At 57.3% G+C, this 22,438-nt stretch overlaps 1 protein-coding gene across 2 annotated transcripts in view; it reads left to right on the top strand.

The window, feature by feature from the left end:
- The window catches only part of SHANK3 (SH3 and multiple ankyrin repeat domains 3), a 51,431-nt gene that overhangs the window by 5,525 nt on the left and 23,468 nt on the right, over positions 1-22,438 (top strand). For both annotated transcript variants that reach the window (XM_045087535.1, XM_045087536.1), the window contains exons 5-18: positions 397-505; positions 581-732; positions 826-993; positions 1,163-1,279; positions 1,672-1,749; positions 2,727-2,793; positions 8,458-8,731; positions 11,757-11,959; positions 13,065-13,178; positions 18,286-18,361; positions 18,652-18,734; positions 19,289-19,413; positions 19,512-19,644; positions 20,569-20,649. In XM_045087535.1, the coding sequence (XP_044943470.1) occupies positions 397-505; positions 581-732; positions 826-993; positions 1,163-1,279; positions 1,672-1,749; positions 2,727-2,793; positions 8,458-8,731; positions 11,757-11,959; positions 13,065-13,178; positions 18,286-18,361; positions 18,652-18,734; positions 19,289-19,413; positions 19,512-19,644; positions 20,569-20,649 (1,780 nt within the window). The remainder of the gene's footprint in view (positions 1-396; positions 506-580; positions 733-825; positions 994-1,162; positions 1,280-1,671; positions 1,750-2,726; positions 2,794-8,457; positions 8,732-11,756; positions 11,960-13,064; positions 13,179-18,285; positions 18,362-18,651; positions 18,735-19,288; positions 19,414-19,511; positions 19,645-20,568; positions 20,650-22,438) is intronic.

Below are 22,438 nucleotides of genomic sequence, written 5' to 3'. Positions count from 1 at the left end.
CTGTGGGCTGTGAGGGGGGCGCTTCTGCGTGGGCACCCTGGGCTCCTGCAGGCTGGGCAGGGGGGTGCCCACGAGGCTGAGGCTGGGGGCGGGAGTTTGCCTGGGGGCATGACCAGGGCAACCTGGCCTTGGTGAGGGGCCAGCCTGGCTGAGACCGGCCGCTGCCGTGGGCCTAAGGTGCAAGGAAGGGCTTCAGGCAGCCCATTGGCCCAGTGAGCTGAGGTGGGCCACGTGGGAGTACAAGGCTTAAGGTGATGGGAGGGGGTGACAAGGTCATGCTGCAGGGTGACACGTGTGAGCAGGCAGCAGCTCCTGTAGGGTGACCCGTGCCTGAGGCTTGCTGGTGGAAGTGGGTAACTGTGCTGCTGGGCTGACCAGGATGGCTGGGCATTCCAGGCAAACCTGAAGAAGTTCATGGATTACGTCCAGCTGCACAGCACGGACAGGGTGGCCCGCCTACTGGACAAGGGGCTGGACCCCAATTTCCACGATCCTGACTCAGGAGGTGAGAAGCAGAGCAAGAAGGGGCATGGCCTTGGAGTGGTTGGGACCTTAACCTTCCTCTGTCTTTTGAACCCAGAGTGTCCTCTGAGCCTCGCGGCCCAGCTGGACAACGCCACGGACCTGCTGAAGGTGTTGAGGAATGGCGGCGCCCACCTGGACTTCCGCACTCGAGACGGCCTCACCGCCGTGCACTGTGCCACGCGCCAGCGGAATGCCGCAGCCTTGACGGTCAGTGTGGGCGGGTCCCTGGCCTGGAGGGGCACAGGGCCCAGCTGGGGGAGGAAGCGGGCCCGCCTGGATGCTGAGGCTCCTTGCCCTCAGACCCTGCTGGACCTGGGCGCTTCACCCGACTACAAGGACAGCCGCGGCCTGACGCCCTTGTATCACAGTGCCCTGGGGGGCGGGGACGCCCTCTGCTGTGAGCTCCTCCTTCACGACCACGCTCAGCTGGGGACCACAGATGAGAATGGCTGGCAGGAGATCCATCAGGTGGGCAGGGAGTGGGAGGGCACGGTTTGGGGGGCGGTCTTGGCCTCTGTCTAGGGGTCGGGGGAGGCTCCCGGTTCTGTCAGGCAGTGGGGGCTTGCCCGGCCCCGTCGGCGGGACTGGGGGTCCTGGACTGTGTTCAGGGACCCAACTTCATCTCCCTTACCTCCAGGCCTGCCGCTTTGGGCACGTGCAGCACCTGGAACACCTGCTGTTCTACGGAGCTGACATGGGGGCTCAGAACGCCTCAGGGAACACAGCCCTCCACATCTGTGCCCTTTATAACCAGGTGTGACTCTGTGTGCACGTGCGTGTGTGCGCGCAGCTGCCCCTGTGCAGTGCTTGCTTGCCTGTCTAGTCCTGCTGTTCCTTCGTGGGTGCGTGTTCTGTGTCCTGCTGTGAACTGTAGCCTTCCGGGCCGGTGTGCACACATCCGTTCCCGGGGCACACATGCACGTGTGCGCTCCGAACAGCTGGGAGTGAATTGTGCACATCTAGGCTTTCTGGGCCAGTGGGACACTTGTGTGTCGTGTATACCTCGTCTGCTCATCCCCCTGCTGTGCATATAGGCACTGGACACACGGACACACGGGTGTGCGCCCCGGGCCCCCATCTGTGCCCCATCCTGGCCACGCCCCTCTGGCTGTCCAACTGTGACCCCCATTCCAACTCCCCCAACAGGAGAGCTGTGCTCGAGTCCTGCTTTTTCGTGGAGCTAACAAGGATGTCCGCAATTATAATAGCCAGACCGCCTTCCAGGTACAGGAGTGGGTTACAGGAGGGTGAGGCAGAGCCCTGGGTGTCTGTCTCTGTGTGACTTGCTCTCTCGGGACCTTGGTTCTTTCCCTGGAAGGCAGTAAGGGAGCTCTCACTGAAGGACTGGCCGGGGTGAGAGAAGAAGGGGTGGGCCAGTGCGGGGCCCACTCGGGGGGGCCTTCACTGTGCATGGTTCCCTTGTCTTCCAGGGAGAGAGGAGGGTCATAGGGCTCTGGGGTCAGGGGAGAACCAGTGTGGGCTTGACCTGCCAGACACAGGTGGGGGTGGAGCTGCCAAACCAGGGTGGGGAGGATTCGTTACAGTCCCTGACTCAATTCAGGTGATATTTTTGAGCCCCTTGTCCAGCTGGGTTTTGTTCTCGGCCCTGGGATGACCAGGCACGCGAGTCTCTGTGTGCCCTGGAGTTTGTGGGTGAGGGAATGAAGACCGCATTATGGGAATTTTTCGACCACAGAGGAGCTGGGATTCTATTTTCAGTGGGAGTGAGGGCCTTCAGGGGTTTCCTCAGAGGCGTGAGGGAAATAGGTAGGTCCCCTCTGGCAGTCCAGCCAGGGGACAGACGTGGCAGTGGAAGAGCCCAGTGGGTTTGGGCGAGTCTGGAAGGGCCTGTTGGATGACCAGACGCAGAGACAAGGGAAGGGAAGAAGGTGGGGGACAGGTGCGAGGCAGCGGTGGGCCACGGCAGAGGCGGGAGCGATGGTGCGTATGGCGCGCTGTTAAGAGAATCAGTAGGGTGACCCATAGGCCTGAACTGTCTTGGCTTTGGCTCTGAAAGTCTCATGTCTTGAGAATTCTCTTGGTCCTGGGCAGAATGGGGTGGAAGGTTAGACGGGGGCCAGGGTCCAAGCCTGGGGCCCCCAACCAAGGGAGACTCCCACACAGGAGCCCAGGGCGATGCACAGGGGTTGGGGGGGCAGGTTTGGCGCCCCTGAGTCCTCTCTCTCTCCCTCCCTTCTCAGGTGGCCATCATCGCAGGGAACTTTGAGCTCGCAGAGGTCATCAAGACCCATAAAGACTCGGATGTTGGTGAGTGCTGCCCAACCCAGGTCCCTGTTTGATGTGGATTTGTGGGAGTTGTCAGGGCCCCAACAGGTACAGGGGTCAGTGGGGATGGTGGAAGGGAGCTCCCATCCCTGAGGCTCTTCCTTGCAGCTGTGCTTTGGTCAAAGGTCCATTAATAGCCCCTGAAGGTCTGGGGGATCTGCCGAGAGCAGGGCTGGTGTGAGCGGACGAAGGGTGTGAGAAAGGGTTAAGAGCATCGTTGGGTTAGGGCTCTGGGTTGGGGCCATTGTTGAGTTTAGGGATCAACTTAGATTGAGAGCAGGGTTGAAGTTAGGGTCTAGGTTCATTTCCTGTTAGGTCATATGAAGGGTCAGCAGGGAACCTGGGGCGTAGATCTCAGACATTGACCCTCAGTGGGTCACTCTTGCTTGGGGCAAGAGCCAGTTTAGGTGGCCCAGAGCATGCTTTCGTAGGACAGGATCACGTAAGAAAGCAAAGCACAGTGGTCGGGATGCCAATGGAAAAGGAAAAGGGAAGAGCTATCTTCAGGGTCCTGAGCTCTGAATGAGTACCCTGGGGGAGCCCAGGATATGTCTGACTCATAGTCCCAGAAGGAAAGCCAGGAGATGCCACTCGGTCTTGACTCTAGGGCAGGGCAGGAGGACGGGCACGGCCATCATACGGGAGCCTCAAGGAGGTGCCCCCCCCCCATGTCAGTGTTGGGTGCCGGGCTGCTCTGGGACCTGTTCTTGGAATCCTCCGTCTGTCTCCCATGTGCAGTGGGTCGGGCTGTGGGAGAGGGTAGGTCTCTCCTCTTGGAAAGGTGACCCCTGCCTCTGACTGCCACAGAGGGGCTCCCTTCTTAGCTCCCTCTGTCCTGTGTGGACCACGTTGTTCTGCCCATGGTTCTCTCTGGAACACAGACTCCCAGGCTTCCCTTTCTGCCATGGTTGCAGTGTCCCCATTAAAAAAACAGAACAAAGCAAAACAAACAAATGACAGTAGACAGCAAAGCGCTAGGGCTGGTCTTGGTTCTTCTGTGAGGTTATGGCAGGGCTAGGTTGAATTTTGAAGTGGGGTTAAGGTTAAGGTCAAGTTCCTGCTTAAGAACTCTTCTGCTGTAGTGTCTCCCCTGAACAGACCTCCTCCAGTGAGGCTTGGTTCTGCATCTCTCATGTCCCAAGATGGCCAGGGGACACGATCATGGGTCGAGTCTCTACAGTTGGGGTGGGGCAGTCCCTCCATGGCTGTGGCAGTTCTGCGAGTATCTGCAGGTCCATGTTGAGGAAACGACTGAACTAATGACATGGCACAGAATTTGGGCCCAGGTTCTGGTTGGGAGAGAATGAGGATGAGGTTGGAGGCTTGAGTTGGGGACAAGAGACAGAGTGAGGGCTCAGTTAGGGTCTGGTTGTCAGCCTGGGAGAACCCTGGTTTGTACACATGTAGGATCCTCTTGTCTTATGGTTGTTTGACCATGGGAAAGCTGCTTAGGACTTCTTTGCCTCAGTTTCTCTTAAGTAAAATATGTTTTTTTATGGTTATTTGTATGCCATTCCATCCCTTGACCTCATGTGGGATTTGAGTCTATGCATCTGGACTCCTTGGTCCAACTGATTAGAGGGAGGAGGGTATCTGGTTCTGGCCCAGAGAGACAAAGGCTCTAGCTACCCCCCTTTTCCTGACCATGGGCAGAGATACTAGAGCTTCTAGGGTCCCCATTATTATGACTCACTGGCTGGCTGGCCTGGCGTGTGCTCGCCAGGCTAGAGTTGGCATGTCGCTGCTGAGCAGGCGTACAGAGCAGGTAGCCCCTGTGTGGCATTGGCTTTGCCACCTGTGTACCCCAGCCTGCTCAGGGGTCATGCATACACTCAGATGAAGTAGCCAGATGTTGACTTAGCCAGGTGTCCCTGAGTGTTTACTAGGAGCCTTGTTATTTTAGTTTATTCTCTCAACAACCCTGCAAGGAGTGATGATTATTTGTCCATTTTTATAAAGGGGGTTTGGGGCAGAGGCTGTCTTTGGACCTGTCCTTGTCACCCCTACTGCCTCTGCACACCTCCACTCTCTAGGGATACTCCCTCAGTGATAGTCACAAGTTGCTCTGTCTCGCCCTAGCTTGGGGACCCGGGATGGGCTGGCACACAGAAGAGCTGGAGGGAGGCTCTGCCCATCTACCATCTTCCTCAGGAAGGGAAGCCCTGGTGAAGGCTCTGATAGGCTGGGGTTACTCTTCAAGGGACAGGACACCATGAAACCTACTGGCAGTCCTCTCTAGATTGATGGGCCCGAAGCAGAGACCTGGTCTGGAGGCTGCTACCTGTGCTCTTCAGCTCTGTTGCCTTGGGCCAAATCAGGGCCCACATTCTGCTGCCGTCTCCCACACACGCTTCCATGTTCTCACCAACTTGCTGTCCCATTGTGCCGGAGGGATGTTTTCCTCATGCTGGACCTAGGGATCTTGCTCAGTGTAAGTTCCGACTCAGTGGCTGTGGGTGGGGCCGGAGAGTCTGCGTTTCCAAAGAGTTTCAGCTCTGAGGTGAGGCTGATGTTCCGTGGGCCACGCTTTGCTAACAGGAGTCTAGAACAGGCAGATGAGGCCTCACAGGCCAAATTCAGCCCACAGTCTGCTTTTTTTTTTTTAAATTGAGGCTTTAAAATTGAGGCTTTATTTTTCATATAGAATCAAATCCATATAACATAAAATTAATTAGTTTAAGTTGAATAATTCAGTGCTATTTAATACATTCACAGTGTCATACAACCACATTTATTGAATTTCAAAAATTTTCATCACCTGGTAAAAGGAAACCCTGCATATGTGAAGTGATTATTCCACATTCCCCTCCCCCTTAGCTCCCCTTACCTCTTAACGTACTTTCTGTCTCTATAGATTTACCTCCTCTAGACACACAGGAGTAGAGCCCTATAAGACGGGACTCCTGGGGTTTGGCTCCTTTCACTCAGCTTGAATTGAATTCTCCATATTGGAGGGTTTATCGCTGCTTCATTCTTTATGGCTGAGTAATAGTCCTTTGTTTGCACATGTAACATTTTGTTTATCCACACGTTCTTCAACAGTTGGGTTGTTTCTACCTTTTGGCTCTTATGAATATTACTGCTATGAACATGTGTGAAATGTATTTGTTTGGGTAACTGTTTTCAGTTGTTTTGGGTATAAACTTAGGAGGGGAATTGCTGGGTCATAGGATAATTCTATAGGTAACTTTTTGAGAAACTGCCAAATTTTTTTTAAGATTTTATTTATTTATTTGACGGACAGAGATCACAAGCAGGCAGAGAGGCAGCAAAGAGAGAGGGGGAAGCAGAGAGCCCGATGCGGGGCTCGATCCCATGACCCTGAGATCATGACCCGAGCCAAAGGCAGAGGCTTTAACCCTCTGAGCCACCCAGGCACCCTGACAAATTGTTTTTCACCAGTTAAATTCCTACCAGCAACGTATGAGAATTTCAAAGTCTTCAAATCTTTGCAAACACTTGTAATCATCGGTATTATTGTTACTATTATTATTTTATTACGGCCATTCTAGTCAGTGTGATGTAGTACCTCATTGTGGTTTTGATTTTCATCTCCCTACTGGTGAATGATATTAAGCATCTTTTCATGTGTTTCTTGGCCATTTGTAGATTTTCTTTGGAGAAATGTCAAGTCCTTTGCTTATTTTTTAATTGCTCCTGGAGTGAGTTAGGAGGTGTTCTTTCCTCTTCTAGTTTTTGGAAGAGTTTGAGAAGGATGGGTGCTAGTTCTTCTTTAAGTGTTTGGTGGAACTCACCAGGGAGGCTGTCCGGCGCCACACTTGCCGTTGTTGGGAGATTTGCGATCACTGAGCCATGTCTTCTCTTATTGCAGACTGCTTAGAATTTCTATTTCTTCTTTAGTCAGTTTTGGTAGTCTATATTTTTCTAGAAATTTGTTCATCTCCTCTAACTTACCTAATTTGTTGGCACACAGTTGTTTGTAGTATTCTCTCTTAATCCTTTTTAATTCTGTAAGATTGGCAGCAATGCCATAATTTCACTTCTGCTTTTAGTTGTTTGTGTCCCTTTTCTCTTTTTTCTCTGAGTCAGTCTAGCTACAGGTTTGTCAGTTCGGTGAATATTTTCAAACAAACAACTGTTTTCATTGATTCTCTCTATATTCTCTTCTCTATTTTATTTATCTCTGTCTATCCTTATTTCCTTCCTTCTGCTAGCTTTGGGTTTGGTTTGCTTCTCTTTTTCTAGTTCCTTAAGAGGTGCATTTAGCTTATTGATTTGAGACTTATCCTTTTTTGATATACATGTTTACAGCTATGGATCTCCCATTTGGCAATGCTTTTGCTTCATCCCATAAGTTTTGGAGTATTTTTGTTTTTATTTTCTCAGTGTTTCCTAACTTCTCTGTGATGTGTTTTGACACACTGGTTGTTTAAGAGTGTGTTGTTTAATTGTCATGTATTTGTGGTTTTTTTTTTAGGTTTTTGTTGTTGTTGTTGTTGTTGAATTCTAGCTTCTTCCCTTTGTAATAGGAGAAGATATTTTATGTGATTTCAGTCATTTAAAATTTATTGAGTCTTGTTTTGTGGCCTAACATGTAGTCTGTCCTGGAAAATGTTGTGTGTGCACTTGAGGATAATAGATATTCTTCTCTTGTTTTCTGTAGTGTTCTATATGTATATCTGTTAGGTCTAATTTGTTCAATTCTCCTATGCCCTCATTGATTGTTCCTCTAGATGGTCTATCCATTATTGGAAATGGGGTGTTGAAGTCTTAAATATTACTATGGAACTGTCTATTTCTCCGAATGTGTTAATGTCTATTTCATATATTTTGATGCTCTGTTGTTTGGTGCATATATGTTAATAATTATTAATGTATTTGATGAATTGACACCTTTATCAATATACAATGTTCTCTGTCTCTTGTAACACTTTTAATCTTTAAGTCTGTTTTGTCTGATATAAATATAGCTACTTAGCTCTCCTGGTTACTATTGACATGAAATATCTTCCTTTATTCTTTTATTTCAAACCTACTTGTGTCTTTGGATCCAAAGTGATTCTTTTGTAAATAGCGTATAGTTGGGTCATGTTTTTTAAATCACCATCTGCTTTTTAAATAAAGTTTTACTGGCACTCAGCCACACCCATTTGCTTGCACATTGCCTGTGGCTGCTTTCGTGCTGTAGTGGCAGTGTTGAGTCCTTAGGACAGAGGCTATATGGCTTGCAAAGTCTGAAATAGTTGCTATCTGATCCTTTACAGAAGTTTGCCAAGCCCTGGCAAACTTTTATGGTTTCCCTCATTATCCCTCATTATCATTAGCTCTCGATGGTCCAGTGCGGCAGTAGCCTGGTTAGATTCGTCATGTGTTGCCTGTTCTGCCTCTGCTAAAGCCTATGACATGGGCAGTTCCAAGAGCAGATCTGAGCATGCCCAAGACCTTACTTGGCTGACCGGAGGAGCGGGCTTCTACCCCTGAAACTAGAGTTAGAGGCAGTTTGGGATGTGACCCCCTCCATGGGAGCTTCAGTCATAGGCTGGCCAACTGTCCTGGTTGCCCAGGACTGAGACAGTTCCTGGGATGTAGGATTTTAGTTTTCAAATCTGGAAAGCAAACCAGGGTAAGTTGGTCACCCTATCCAGCTGCCCAGAGTCTCATCTGTACTCCCCACTCCCATCCCAGTACCATTCAGGGAAACCCCCAGTTATGCAAAGCGACGGCGGCTGGCTGGCCCCAGTGGCCTGGCCTCCCCTCGGCCCCTGCAGCGCTCAGCCAGTGACATCAACCTGAAGGGTGAGGTGCAACCAGCAGCTTCGCCAGGACCCTCGCTGCGCAGCCTCCCCCACCAGCTGCTGCTCCAGCGGCTGCAAGAGGAGAAAGACCGAGATCGGGATGGTGACCAAGAGAATGACATCGGTGGCCCCACAGCAGGCAGGGGCAGCCAGAGAAAGATCAGGTAGGAGGGGTCTGGGAGGCCCTGGCAGGGTCTGGGTGGACGGGGTGTTTGGACCCAAGCAGGAGGAGCCAGCATGGAGAGGCAGGGAGAGAGACCTAGTGGTGCCTGGCATGCCTGCAGTGATGGGCTGAGGCTTGGGGTGGACGACTCCCAGGTCCCCCAAACAGGCCTCCCTGGATAGGAGAGGGAAGAGAGTGAGGCCCTGTGGGCTAGAGCAGGCTCCCCTATGCTAATCTGGCTGGAGCTGGGTTTGTCCTGGGGGGAACTCAGGGAAGATGTGAAAGGAGAGGGCTTGGCCAACTCTGTGCTTCCCAGAGGTTCCTGCAGTGCTAGGAGGAGGATAAAGGCTGAGATAGGCAGGGCTGGGTGGTGTGTGGTAAGGGGTTAGGGACTGCAGCTTCATCTCTATAAGGGCTTGAAACCTATAGGTGACCCCTAGCCCTGTCTCCAGGAGGGAGTCTTCGTCTTCCCCCCCCTCCCGCCTTCTCCAGCCCTGTAGAACCCCAAGACTCTCTGCTTCTACTTTTTACCCCTTACTGTTAGTGCTAGGACCCTGAGAACCAGGGACACAGGAGGGACTTGCCATCCCCAGAACTTAGAGGAAGAAGCCTGGGCTGAGGCCCCACTGGCCTCGGTGGGCTGGACAGTGGGGAGTAGGCGGGTGGGCACTGGCTCTGCAGGCAGATGGTCGGGGTCCAGTGCAGACAGACCTGGTGTCTGCTGACCGTGGCCTTGAATGAGTGGGCTAACCACTCTGTGCCTGGGTCTCATCAGCAAGGGAGGAGTAATTCCACAGAGCTGTTTCCTTCGGGAAACCTTCCAGAACCTGGGAAGGTGAGGGGTTCCTATGGGGATCCCCTGGCCCACCGCACAGTCCAGCTGCTGCTGGTTGAGGCATCTTTCCTCCTGGCACTTGGAGGGCAGGAGCTGTCTTCCTGCCGCTTTCCCAAAGCCAGTCACACAGAGGTGCTCAGGAGACATTGTTGGATGAGTTACACAAACAGCATTTTGTTTTCACAACGACAGCTGGGCGAGCAGCACCCGTGGGTCGGTTCCCTTCACTTTGGCCATGCGTGAGGCTGTGCTTTCTTAGCACTGTTCTGCGGGTGAGGGTCCTGATGTTCTGATGGGGGCAGTGACGTGTCTGAAGTCACAGAGCTAGGAAGCGGCATAAATGGGCCCCAGGCAGACCTCGTTCCCCAATTTTCTAAGCCTGAGTGTTCAGCAGAGGGCTTGGGTGCAGCAGGAACTTATGAAAGCAATTTCTCCCTTTGCCTTTGTCCCTGCTTGTGCAGCTGTAATCTGTGATGTCTCCTCTCTCTTCGTGTCTCTGCCCAGACTCCAACGCTGTCTGTCCTGCTCCAAATCACCTCAGTTCTCCCTTGAAGCTTTTGCATGTCCCATGGATTTCTTAAGGGTAGGACAGCCCAGTGACTAAAAGAACAAACTTTGGGATGTTTCAGTTTTGCAGAAACAGAAACCTGTAGATGCCCTTCATGTATTTGTTGTATGTTCATTCATCCTCTCGGCAAACGTAGAGCCAAGACCTGCTCTGTGTGGGACGGCAGGGTTATTACTGTTTTTCTACAAACATTTAGTGGGTGCCTAAAGTGCCAGATGTGGGGGGAGCTAATAGCAGGGGGTCCTAAAGTTCTCAAAAGGACACTGACAGCTGGGGCCCAGGACTAAGAAGCAGTTAGATGGGCAGTGATTCAGGTAAGGGGAGCTCCTGGTGAGTGGCCAGGAGGGGACTGAGGAAGTTTGGTGCACCGTGGAGGGAGAAGACCTCAGGGAAGGAGATCCCCTTTGGTTAAAGGAGAGAGGGTGGCATTTGAGCTGGGGGGGTGGCGGTGGGGGTTGGGCAATGTTGGAGGGAGGCAGTCTCCCCACCCCCCCCACCCAGCGCCCCCTGTCGGCAGAGCAGGAGCCCCCAGCGCCCCGCAGAGTGTGGCCGGTGGGGGGGGGGTGCCCCCAGCATCACAGAGCAGGGCAGAGAAAAATGGGGTTGTAGCTTAGAGGAATAACTGAACTGGACGGATGAGTAGGGTTAGGGTAGTGGGAGTGTCCGGGACGGCGTCACGAATAGCCCGGAGGAGCAGAAGGAAGATGCCCGACCTTGTGCCTGGAGAGTAGCTAGTTCTCACCTCCCAGAGAGCCCGGCTGTTGCCCGAGGATGTGGACCTGGACTGCCCAGGTACTGGGGAGCCAGTGCAGGCTTCCGAGCAGCGCGAAGGTGGAGGACTTCGCGCCTCAGCCTCGGTGCCCAGGTCCGCGGAGCCGGCCAGGGAAGGTGGTCAGCACGGAGTGGTCAGCAGGGGCATCAGGGACAGGTGTCGAGGAGAAGACCCAGGTCTGGAGGAGGATTTGGGCGCCCAGCCCGTGGCAGCGGCCAGGTGGCGAGAAGGCCGAGGCCTGAGCGGGGACGTGGGGGCGGACCGCTGGGGGAGCCCCTCCCGGCCGCGGAGCCGCCCCCCCCACACCCCTCCCCCGCCGCCGCCGCCGCCGCCGCCGGGCTCTGCCGACCGCGTTCCGCGCGCGCCGCAGTCCGACCTCTCCTCCGCCCTCCGTGCGCTGCGGCGCCCCTCGCCCGTGGCCTCTCCCGCCGTGGGGCCGCGGTGAGGTGGCCGCTGGCGGAGAGGGAGGGGGGCCGGCCGCCGCCGCCGCCCGCAGAGGGAGGAGCCCGGCCGCCGAGGAGGCGGGGCGCGCGGAGCGGCCGCGGCATGGAGCGAGCCCGGCGCGCCCGGGAGCGCAGCCCCGCGGCCCCGGAGCCCTGAGCGGGCGCGGCTTGTGCGCTGGCGGGAGCGGGCCGGGCGCGGCGGCGCGGCCCATGGAGCGGCCCCGGGCCGGGCCCCCGGCGGGCGGGCGGGCGGCGGCGGCGGCGGGCGGCGGGCGGCGGGCGCTGCGGCGGCGGCTGCGGTGAGGCCGGCGGCGGGGCCGGGCCGCGCGCCATGGAGGCCCCGGGCGCCGGCTTCGCGTGCCCGCTGCCCCCCGGCATCGCGTCCGTCACCTACGTGTTCGTCTACAGCCCGAGCGGGCCCGGCGGCCCCGGCGGCCCCGGCCCCGCGCCCGGCCCCGGCCCGGCGCCCCCCGCGCCCCCCGCGCCGCCGCCCCGGGGCCCGAAGCGGAAACTTTACAGCGCCGTCCCCGGCCGCAAGTTCATCGCCGTGAAGGCGCACAGCCCGCAGGGCGAGGGCGAGATCCCGCTGCACCGCGGCGAGGCCGTGAAGGGTGAGGGGGGCGCGGGGGGCGGGGTCGCGGGGCGCGCGGCGGGGGGGGGCACCCCTCCCGGGAACACGATGGGGGTCCTCCGCGATCGTGGAAGGGCCGATGCCATTTTCGGGGTCTCTGTCGTTGGGGGCATCTCTGGAACTCTGAGCCGCTGTGGTCATTATGGGATGCATCTGCCACTGGGGGATTCCTTGTGTCACCGTGAAGGGCTCTGTGTCAGGGAGGGGTATCTTTCTTTACGGGGGTCCTGTCATGTGGGTCCCTCTCGGTCCTCTGCCACTGTGGGTTCCCTGTTGTCACCACAGAGGTGCTTCTCATCATGGGGGTGTTTTTGTGTCACGATGGAGGTTGGTGTCATTGGGGTTCTGTGGATTTGAAGGACCCTATCCCATCGGGGACCTTCCTCCAATTATGGGATTCCCGTGTCACTTCTGGGACTTATTCATTGGAAATCCTTGTGATATGTGGGGACCCTGTCCCAATGTGGGGGATATCTGTGACAATTATGTGAGTGCCTGTGTATTATGAAGGTTTCTGTCACTGACGCTTTCTGTGTTCTGGGCAGTTCCTGTGCCGTGACAAGCTCCTCTCATGATGGGGCCTCTGTCATTTTGGGGGTCCTATCCTCATGGGTGCCCTACGTCCATGGGATCCTGAGAAGGAGACAGCTGTGAGGTCAACCCTCCTTTGGGCTGTCGTGTGGCCTAACCTCTTGGCCACCGCACAATGACCCTGAGCTTTTGGCAGTGACCCCTGGGGTGGGCGACAGAGCAAGGATGGGGTTGCTTCAAGAGGTGGGAAGAGAGGAGCCAACTGCGAGGAGCTTGTGGCCCTGCCCCTGCCTGATGTCCCCCTCGAGTGTGTTCGTCTGTGTGTGTCTCTGTCCTCCACATGCCTCTCCGGTGCTGTGTCCATCTGTTCGTTTCTGTCTGCTGTGTGGATCCCAGAATCTTCCCAGGGAAAAGCCAGGAGAATGAAGGAAGAGAAGGGACGAGAAGGAGTTGGGAGGGGGGCGGTGGGCAGACCCCGAGCCTGCGGTGGTGGGTGGGGTGATCCCTGGGTGTCCTGCAGTGCCCTGACAGCTGTCTGGCTTCTGTCCCTCCAGTGCTCAGCATTGGGGAGGGCGGTTTCTGGGAGGGGACCGTGAAAGGCCGCACGGGCTGGTTCCCGGCCGACTGCGTGGAGGAGGTCCAGATGAGACAATATGACACGCGGCACGGTGAGTGACCCCACGCCCCTGAGCAGCTCCGAGGGGCACTGCCCTCTGCTCCCCTTTGGTCTTGCTCAGAGCTAAATACATGGATATTCACAGAGGAAAGCCTAGAGTAAACTCAAAGACACGTTCAAAGTGGACACAAACTCATGTACACGACAGACACAGCGTGCACACCGCGTGCGTACTTGTGGGTGCACGTGGGTGTTTCACAGCCATAGAGACACATGGGACCCGCTCACGGGACACACGGTATCAAGGTGCCTCTCTCTGTGACCCCACACGTGACTCCCTGTGACCATAATCCACCCCTCCCCCCAGCATAGTCCTCACAGAAATCCTGGGTGTTTGGAGTGCGAGAGGCCTTTGTGGCTGGCAGACGAGTAAAGAGGTCAGGATGAGAAAAGAGGCATCATTCCAAAGTGGACAGATTGTCCAAGTGGGCAGTGCAGAGAGGCCTGGGCCAACCAAGAGGAAGTGAGGCCAGCGGGGCCCGGAGGGGCTGCGGTGGGTGCCTTGGGGCCGGGATGGTTTGAGGGCAGCAGGTGGGGCACGGCTGCAGCCTTCTGGAGGGAGGATGTAAGGGCGAAGTTGCTCTAAGGCTGGGGAGCAACTGTAGTCAGACCTTGCCGACTGCCTGGACCTCCAGAAAGGAGCCTTCTGCGTGCTGGGATCCGAGATGGTCCTGCCAGTAGTGAGTAGTGGCTGCCCTTTTCAGAGCTCCCAGGCCAGGTCTGGCTGTGTGTCTGCAGTGAGTACTCAGGGCTCCTAGGAGGGCCCCAGACCCATGAGTGTTCTGTCTGCCTTGGAGGTCTGGTGTCACACAGGGAGCCCCCGCCTGAGTGGTGACCGGTGGTAGTTAGCTGTGGCGTGTCTAGACCGAGGGTGCTCACATCCCTCCCTCTGCACATGGAGGGCTTAGGCCCAGGGCTGTTGGTTGAGGGTTTCCCAAGAGGAGCCAAGCCCTGTGTATCCTGGACCTCTGCTCTATGTGGAATGTGGCCATGGCCTGGCGAAGCAGGAGTGGCTGCTGACCTCCCGAGCAGGTGCCCCTCCTCCTTACTTGACCTTTCTCTGTCTTGCCCCGACGGCTCTCCTGGTGGCGGGGAGCACGGAAGGGACACCCACCCCCTGTTTTCTGCCTCTGGAGGGTAGGTAGGCAGTGTGTCCAGGTGCGGAATGATTTAATAGGTCTGGGTCCTGGTACCAACTTCATGGAGGTGGGGAAGAAGGGGCCTCTGAATTCGTTGAATCGGGACTGGGCCCTGTGCTGCCCCGTGGGAGGGCAGTAAGGTCTCTGGTGTGAGAACTGTGTGGCTCCAGAAGCTAAGTTTGAAGCTGGGATTTGAGAGCAGCAAATCTCGATAATGTGTTCGATGTACACTGGGCCTTGTGTTAGGAGCGGGGTCACGGAGGCCAGCTGTCTGCTTAGAGAGGGGCAGGTGTGCACAGCAGTGACAGCTGGTATGTTGGAGTGTTCCTGTACCCTCGGGGTGGGGGGAGCACACAGAAGCCCCCTGGGGTTGGCCAGGAGGAATCAGAGAGCAGCCTTGCAGGACCGCTGGAAGGCCGCTAGGTGGTCAGCTGCTGGGGCCAGGGGCAGAGCCTGTCCGCTGGGGCACAGCCTGGTGTTCCAGATCTGCATGTGCTGGGATCTGGCATGCTGGGATCTAGCTGGGATCTGGCATACTCCTAGCCGTGTCAGGATGTCCGGTGTATGTTTAGCACTTTTACATAAGAGAATTCTCCGACTTGTCGCACAGGTCTGGGAGGTGTGTGGTTCCTAGTTCCTTTCTAGGAAGGCAGAGTCTGGTGTGTGCTGTGGGCAGGGCCCGTAGGGTCTGTGCTGGAGCTGCTGTGCCACAGGGGCTCTGGGTGGGTGGAGCTCGGGTGTGCATGGAGCAGTGGCGGGGTGGGGGGTGGGGGGCGTGAGGCTGGTCAGGGGGCCGTGGGCCCAGGTGGAAGAGTTTATGGCAGGGCTGCAGGAGACTGGGGTGCATTCTTGATGGTGCAGGCCATTTAGGTTTGGGGCCAAGGCCCAGGCCAGACAGAGTGAGGAGGTGGACCCGGTCCGGCTGTCCACCCCCACCCCCCCAGAGCTCAGGCCAGGCAGAGTGAGGCTGGCATGGCGGGGCTGGGGCTCTGGGCATGGGAGACTGCGAGGGGTCACCTGAAGAGGGAGCTGCAGGCCTCGGGGCGAGGGCAGGGCTGCTAGACCAGGGTGGCTCTGCTGTGTGTCTGCTGAAAGAGTGTCAGATGGTACCTGGCCCATGGAGCCCTTTCCTGGGTGGGGAGAGGGCACGCGGCCTGAGGGGCCTGCCTGCTGCAAGGGGTAGGAGTGATCGCTGTCCTCAGCCCGAGTCCTAGCCACCAGCCGCTCTGGGCGTGTCGTGTCTAGTCTGGGACCCAGGGGCTGAGTTCTGCCAGAGGCCAGAGGGCAGCCCAGGAATGGGAGCCCGCTTCCAACAGGCCCAGATCCAGAGAAAGATCTGCCTCTGAGACTGGAGTGGGGACAGAGAGGGACTTAGAGGCCAAAAAGGGGACACTGTGCCAGCATGCACGGGCCCGGCTGATGCCCAGGGTCACGAGACAGTGCCCCTCCCAGGGCGCTGGCTGGAGCAGGACGGGTAAAGGAGCAGCTGCAGGCAGAACGCCGAGAAGTGAGGGAAGTCCTGTGTGCGCGGAGGGGTATGTAGGGCACCCGGAAGGCTCTGGCCAGGTCCCCCCTCCCCTCGCCCCTTCCTCCTCCCCTCCTCCCCTCCTGTCCTCGCTCCCTCTCTGTGCTGTTCTTGGGGGGTCATGCTGTGTGTTTTCACTTCAGCTGGCTTCTGTGTGTCTGATTAATAAAACTGGAAAATGAATTTGTGTTATGTAATAAATATAATTTGACAAAATCTAAAACCTGGAGGCTAATGAACTGTGGTTTGAGGGGTCCTTCTGCAGGCAGGCGCTGTGAACATTTAGAGGTGGGGTTAGTTTGGAGAAGGGCGTGGCAGAGGCAACAAGGGGTCGGGTGTGTTCCCCCCACCCCCCAGCGATGACGAGGCCTGGCCTGCTCTGGCCTTGGGAGCGGCAGGATGGTGGGTGCAGGTGCGTGACAGGCGCTGTGTGGGAAGAGGAGGGACGGGAGCAGGGCGTGCAGGGAGGCTTCGGGTGATAGAGGCCGTCGGAACCTAGACGACCCTCCAGGTAGCATTTGCCGCCAAGGAGAGGCTCGAAGGGGTCTGTCGACTTACCGAGAATCGTGTTAGTGGCAGGACCCTGAACGTGAGACCAGCACTTCTGCCGACAGCGGTGTCTTCTGGTGCTCACAGGGGTCCTTTCCTTCTTCCGTCCGGCCGCCGCTCCATCTACTCTTGTGTCCGTCTGTCCCTTGACTCACTGCCATTCCTCCGCCGTCCTGCCGACCCAGCCAGCCCACCCTTCTCTCCGTGTGTCCGTCTGCCCACCCATTTATCCCTGGACGGATCAGTGCGTCCCTCCGTCTCCCGGTCCGGCTGTCCCCCCCCCCCCACCCCGTTTACCCATCTGCTGCCCTTCGATCCATGCCCGCCCTTCCAGCCTGTTCTCTTTCCCTCCAGCCACGTCTACATCCATTTACCTTTGATCAGATCTGTTTTTCTGTCTGTATCTTGTTCTGTCTGTCCATCTGTCCTCCACCCGTCTATCCTTCCAGTCGGCATTTAGAGGGTCTGTTATGTGTCAGGCACTGTACGAGATGCTGGGATCGTAGAAATGCACGAGATGTGGTCCTTACCCAGGAGGAGCTCCCAGTCAGCCGTGGCTTCTGTCTCTGATCTAATTTCCTCGCCCTTCCTCCCCCTGCCCAGCTGTACAAGCTGCTTGCTGTCCCTTGAGGGTCCCAAGCCAGTCCTGCCATGTGGGCTTTGCCCTGTGGGCCCCTGTTGCCAGGAAGCCCTTCACCCAGAGCCCTCGGACTGCTCCCTGATGTTCTGGGCCTCTCCTCAACTGTCCCTTCCTGATGAGCCTTCATGTGACCACCCTGGGACCGCGAACTTTCTCTGTGCCCTGTCCTGCTTGCTTCTCTCCTAACATTGGCCATCATCTGACCTGTCACACACATACCGTTTCCCGCCTTTCTGTTCTCTTTCTTCAAGTAGATGGTAAACTCCGGGGCGTGGGGCCTTTGTCCTGCTCTGTGCTATTTCCTCAGAGTCCAAGACGAATAGTGCTTGGTATACAGTAGGTGCTCCCTAAATACTTGTTGAATGAATGAATGAATCTTGAGAAATGCTGGACGATAGGGCATGACAGAGGAGCTGTGGCTGAGATGTGAGGTGTAGCAGAGCTGTCTTGGGGTCCTTGGGGGTCCTGGAGAGCTGGAAGCTGTGGGGGCAGGAGTGGGGGTGAGGTGCAGGAGGGTCTTACTTCCAGGAAGCTGGACAAGAAAGCCCGGAGCAGCGGAGTGGCTGCAGGTGTGGGCTGGAACCTGCCGGCATGCAGGAGATCGGTAAGGCCATGGTGGGGCAGCAGGGGGACAGCTGGCCAGCCCTGTGACGGCTGTGATGGACTTTGGGGTCGACAGTACAGGTGGCGACAAGACTCTGTGGGGTGCAGTGACATCAGGAAAGGGCCCCAGTCCCCCAGGGACCTCCTGCCCACTCAGAGGTAGGCTCTGGAGGAAGGGACCCTGGGAAGCTGAGCGTCTGGGGGCTCTTGTGAGGCTTTCAGTGAGGACCTGGTGACCCCTCCTGCCAGTGTGGATCGCCTACAGCGCAACACGCCTGTAGGAACACAGCACTTACATGTGACTCCAGGTCACACACATATGCCTACACAGGGACACGCCTTCTTTGCTCTCAGCCTTGGGGCTCCCCAGCTTTTTCTGAAGGTGGCCCTGGCCTTGCCCTGTTTGCTGTGTGCAACCCCTCAGGAGAGAGATGAGCTGAAGCTTCTCCCCTTTATGGACCCTGACCCCCCAAGGCCAGGGTTTCCAACATGGTCCCCTCAGCCTTCTCACCTTAGGGCCCTGGGGCCCCCCACTTCCACGGGGGAGGTGTGTGTGCGGGCAGAGGCTGGTGACCCACACGGCTGAGGGGCAGTACAGGTCAGCTGGAGGACGTGGCTCTCCATCTGCTGACACTTCCCTCAGAAACCCGGGAGGACCGGACCAAGCGCCTTTTCCGTCACTACACAGTGGGCTCCTATGACAGTCTCACTTCGCACAGGTACAGGCGGAGGGGGCGGGGCGGGTGGGCAGGGGCAGGCCTGCATGCGGGTAGGACGTCCAACACCGAGGGAGGACGAAAGCTGGTCGCGGAGGCCTGGGGGCGAAGAGGGCAGAGGAGGGGAGGTGATCCCCAGCCCACCTCTGCCTTCTGCCTCCCTGCGTCTGTGCGGGGACACCTTCCCAGGGTGGGCTGTGCCTGTCGGGTCCTGTCTGGGGCACATCTGGGGTCCGCTCGCTGGCTGTGCTCTCCGGCGGGGCTCTCCTCACCGCCACCCTTTCCTCCTCCAGTGACTATGTCATTGACGACAAGGTGGCCGTCCTTCAGAAACGGGACCACGAGGGCTTTGGTTTTGTGCTCCGGGGAGCGAAAGGTAATGGGGGGTGGGCGGCTCTGCGAGCCAGCGTGTGGGGCCGGGGTGTCAGGCCGGCAGGGGTGGCACCCTGCTCGAGGTGTTTCTTATCTCTGTTCCTCCTCGCTGCTCTTCCTGCCTCCCCCCTGCCCCACAGCTTCGCTGCTCTCCCTCACCCCTGCCCCATCCTTTGCCCCTGCCTCCCCCACTTTCTCTCTCCCTGCTCCTTTGGCCCCTATGCCCCTGTCTTGCCCCTGACCCTCTCTCCTTCTGGCCCCACCCTGTCTTGCTCCCCTGCTCTGACTGTCCTTGGTTTGGAACGTCCCAGTCCGAGGCAGTAGCCTCTCCTCTTCGCCCTGTTGATTTCCGAGATCTCTGCTGGAGCGTGTCTGTTGGACCCGGAGTCCTCTCTGGTGGGGCGGAGGGCGGGTCTCCACCCTGGGCAGCCCCTGGGCACCCTGCCTCAGTCGTCTTTGGCTCAGCGTGTTGGACCCCTTGTGGGAGGCTGCCACGTGCCAGCTGCTTCTGCCGGGACCATGCCGGTGAGGCACCTTCCTAACTGCCTCCCCCCGCAGCGGAGACCCCCATCGAGGAGTTCACGCCCACGCCGGCCTTCCCTGCGCTCCAGTACCTCGAGTCGGTGGATGTGGAGGGTGTGGCCTGGAGGGCCGGGCTGCGCACTGGAGACTTCCTCATCGAGGTGAGGCTGGGCCTTACCTGTGGGGCCAGGCGGGGCGCTGACCTCGAGTCCCCGGGAGGACCCACGGGGAACGCCCCCCACCCGCCTGTCTGTCCCAGGTGAACGGGGTGAACGTGGTGAAGGTCGGGCACAAGCAGGTGGTGGCCCTGATCCGCCAGGGCGGGAACCGCCTCGTCATGAAGGTTGTGTCTGTGACGAGGAAGCCGGAAGAAGACGGGGCTCGGCGCAGAGGTGAGGGGCCGGGCTTCAGACCTGAGACCTTTGACCCCAGGCCCCGGTTCCTCTCTCCACCCCCTGACCCCAGACTGTTGACGTCAGATGCCTAAACGTAGGTGAAGTGTCCAACGTTCAGTTCAGGGCCCGGGGTGCCTTCCCAGCCCCCGATGTCAGACTGCCAACCCTGGCCCCCCAGCCTCTGACCCCTGACCCCAGGTCGCCCCCCCTCAGATCCCCACCCCCTCCTTCCCGGCGTCCCCCCAGCCCCTGGCGTGGAAGAACCCTCCTTCCCGACTCTGCCAGCAGCTGCCTGGAGGCTGGGGTTGCCATAGCAACTGTGAGGTTGACGCTGCTGCCGCTTATTGTCGGAGGGAAGGGGGAGGCGGCACCTGCGGGAAGAGGAAAAGCGTCTTCTCCCCGCGACGTCGCGGCACAGCCTGGGCCCAGGAGGCTTTGCCAGCTTGGGCGAGCCCAGCCCAGGTCCCGGTTCGGCTGACCACAGCCTGGTCCCCCGAGGGGCAGTGGCCTCCAGGGCCTGGGGGGAGCCCTGGAGCTGCAGGAGCCCAGCCTGCCGGGAGACCCCTCCCAGCCCCCACCTCATGGCTCCCGTGCCCCCTGGCTTGGCCCTCGGAGCCTCCAGGGTGGGCATCCAGGCAGGAGCTGGCCGGCGCCGTGACCCCTGCTGGGGCGCTTGACCACCTGGCTCCCGAGGCCCCAGCTCCCCTGGCCCCCGCCGGGCCCTCAGCACCCCCTAAGCTCCCAGCGCCATGAAGAAGTTTGCATCCAGCCGCAGCCTGAACAAGATCCTGGCACAGTGCGACTCGTCGTCCCGGGAGTACGAGGAGATCCAGGCGGTGGAGCGCAAGTGGCACCTGCACCTGGCCACCCCGCGCTGCCTGCCGCTGGACAGGAGGGCCAAGGCCTCCCTCTTCTTTGCAGCCCCACCGCCCCCCAAGAGGGCCCCCAGCACCACGCTGACCCTGCGCTCCAAGTCCATGACGGCCGAGCTCGAGGAACTGGGTGAGCAGCGGGGGAGGACAGCGGGCAGACAGCCCCAGTGGGAAGCCAGACAGTGTGAGCTGGGGCCAGAGCTGGGCAGGGACAGAGGGGAGGAAGGACAGACCGACACACTTGGGACGGTCAGAGGGAAGGGGGTGGGTGCTGAAGCGCTGGGCAGGGGGATGCCACGTGGCTGGCACGAGGGCTGGAGGCTGACGGGGAGCTGACTGGGACAGATGGTCAGGGAGCAGGACCTGGCCTTCCAGTGGGTCTGTGTGCATGTACTCCTGCTGCCTCCGGCCGGGCTCGACCGCTTCACTTCCTCTAGGGGTGGGAAGAGCAGGAGTGAGGGGACCTGGGCTCCCTCTGGGCTCTGCTGGCACCGGCTGTGTGGCCTTTTGCTTCTTGCTGCCTGCTTAGTCCCTGTTCACTTGTGAGTTAAGCAGGGGTTACAGTGAACCGCTGACCTGACAGGGCCATGCGAACATCACCAGTGTGAGGGTGGGGTAGGCCCTCGTGAGCTACAGGAGGCGAAGAAGAGTGTGTCAGGGCTTTGATCGAGCATGATCCCAGAATGACCCCCAATAGCCTCATTGTGGGCCTGTCTCATTCCATGTGACCCTTAATAGCCCCATCGTAGGCATGTCCTGATATGCAGGATTGCTCTGTCTTCCTGTAATTTGAACCCAGTTCTAGTCCCAGACTTGACTAGGACTCTAGCTGTGGAAAGAATGCCAACTCTGGTCCTAGGCTGGCTTCTGACCTCATCCTGGCCGCAGGAAAGGCCCTGGTCCTGGTTCTAGACTGACCCTCAACCCTGGCTTCAGGCTTTGTTCTTCCCCAGCCATAGAAAGAACACTTACCTGCCCCCCCACATTATTGCTGACCTTACTAATAGAGTGATCCTTGACCTCGTCCTGGCCACACGTTGAGCCACCCTCCTTCCACGCAGGTACTCTTGTCTGCATTGTAGGAGGAGGACAGTCACCAAGATAGACCAGGCTGATGTGGTCATACTTTGCTTCCCCATAAATACTTTGAATAAAGTAAAAGTCAAAAATAGATAGCCAACTCAAAACAAAGGAGGAGGAATTTCCCGGGTCTCAAGAAATAGAGGAATCCGTGAAGAAAGTGAGAGGAAGCCGCTCATACTTCCATAGTCCAAGAGGGCTGGGGACAGTATGTAGACCCCAAGGGCAGAGCTTGGGGCTCTTGTGCTTCCACAAAGCTGAGAGATGGGGCTGTGGACCCATGAGAAGTGGGAAAATTAGAACCAAGTCCAGGGGCTGGCATTAGCATCAAAAGAACTGGATATTACAGAAGAATAATAAGTAAGACACAAAATGAAGTGTTTAAATATGAAGTTTAAAGAAGTAACAGAATTCATAAAGGGTAGCTCTTTGTGACAGCCCATAAAGGACCGTATTCCCTACTCCTCCAAAAAAAAAAAAAAAAAAAAAAAAGGAATAAGCAGGTTTTAAAAGGATCCCTAAAGAGCTGTTACTGAAAGAAAATGTATAGTCACTGAGATTAAAAAAATCCATGAGTGGGATAAGCAGTACACTAGATTTAGCTGAAGAGAGAAACAGCGAATTAGAAGATAATTCTGAGGAAATTACCCCAAATGCACACAGAAAGACAGGGAGAGGTGAACTATCAAAGAGAATATGAGAGATGATGGAGGACAAGTGAGAAAATCTGGTATGATGAGGGTTCCAGAGGAAAAGAACGAACTGATTGGAAAGAGGCAATATTTGAAGAGTAAAGGCTGAGAATTTTCTGAAATGGAACAAGGACATGCAGTTCCATT

This window comes from Mustela putorius, unplaced genomic scaffold (genome assembly GCF_011764305.1).
Source record: "Mustela putorius furo isolate JIRA1106 unplaced genomic scaffold, ASM1176430v1.1 tig00001419_pilon_pilon_pilon, whole genome shotgun sequence".
In the NCBI taxonomy this organism is placed as follows: Eukaryota; Metazoa; Chordata; class Mammalia; order Carnivora; family Mustelidae; genus Mustela; species Mustela putorius.
The sequence above is the reverse complement of the archived record's forward strand: the minus strand, read 5'-3'. Positions and strand labels throughout refer to the sequence as shown.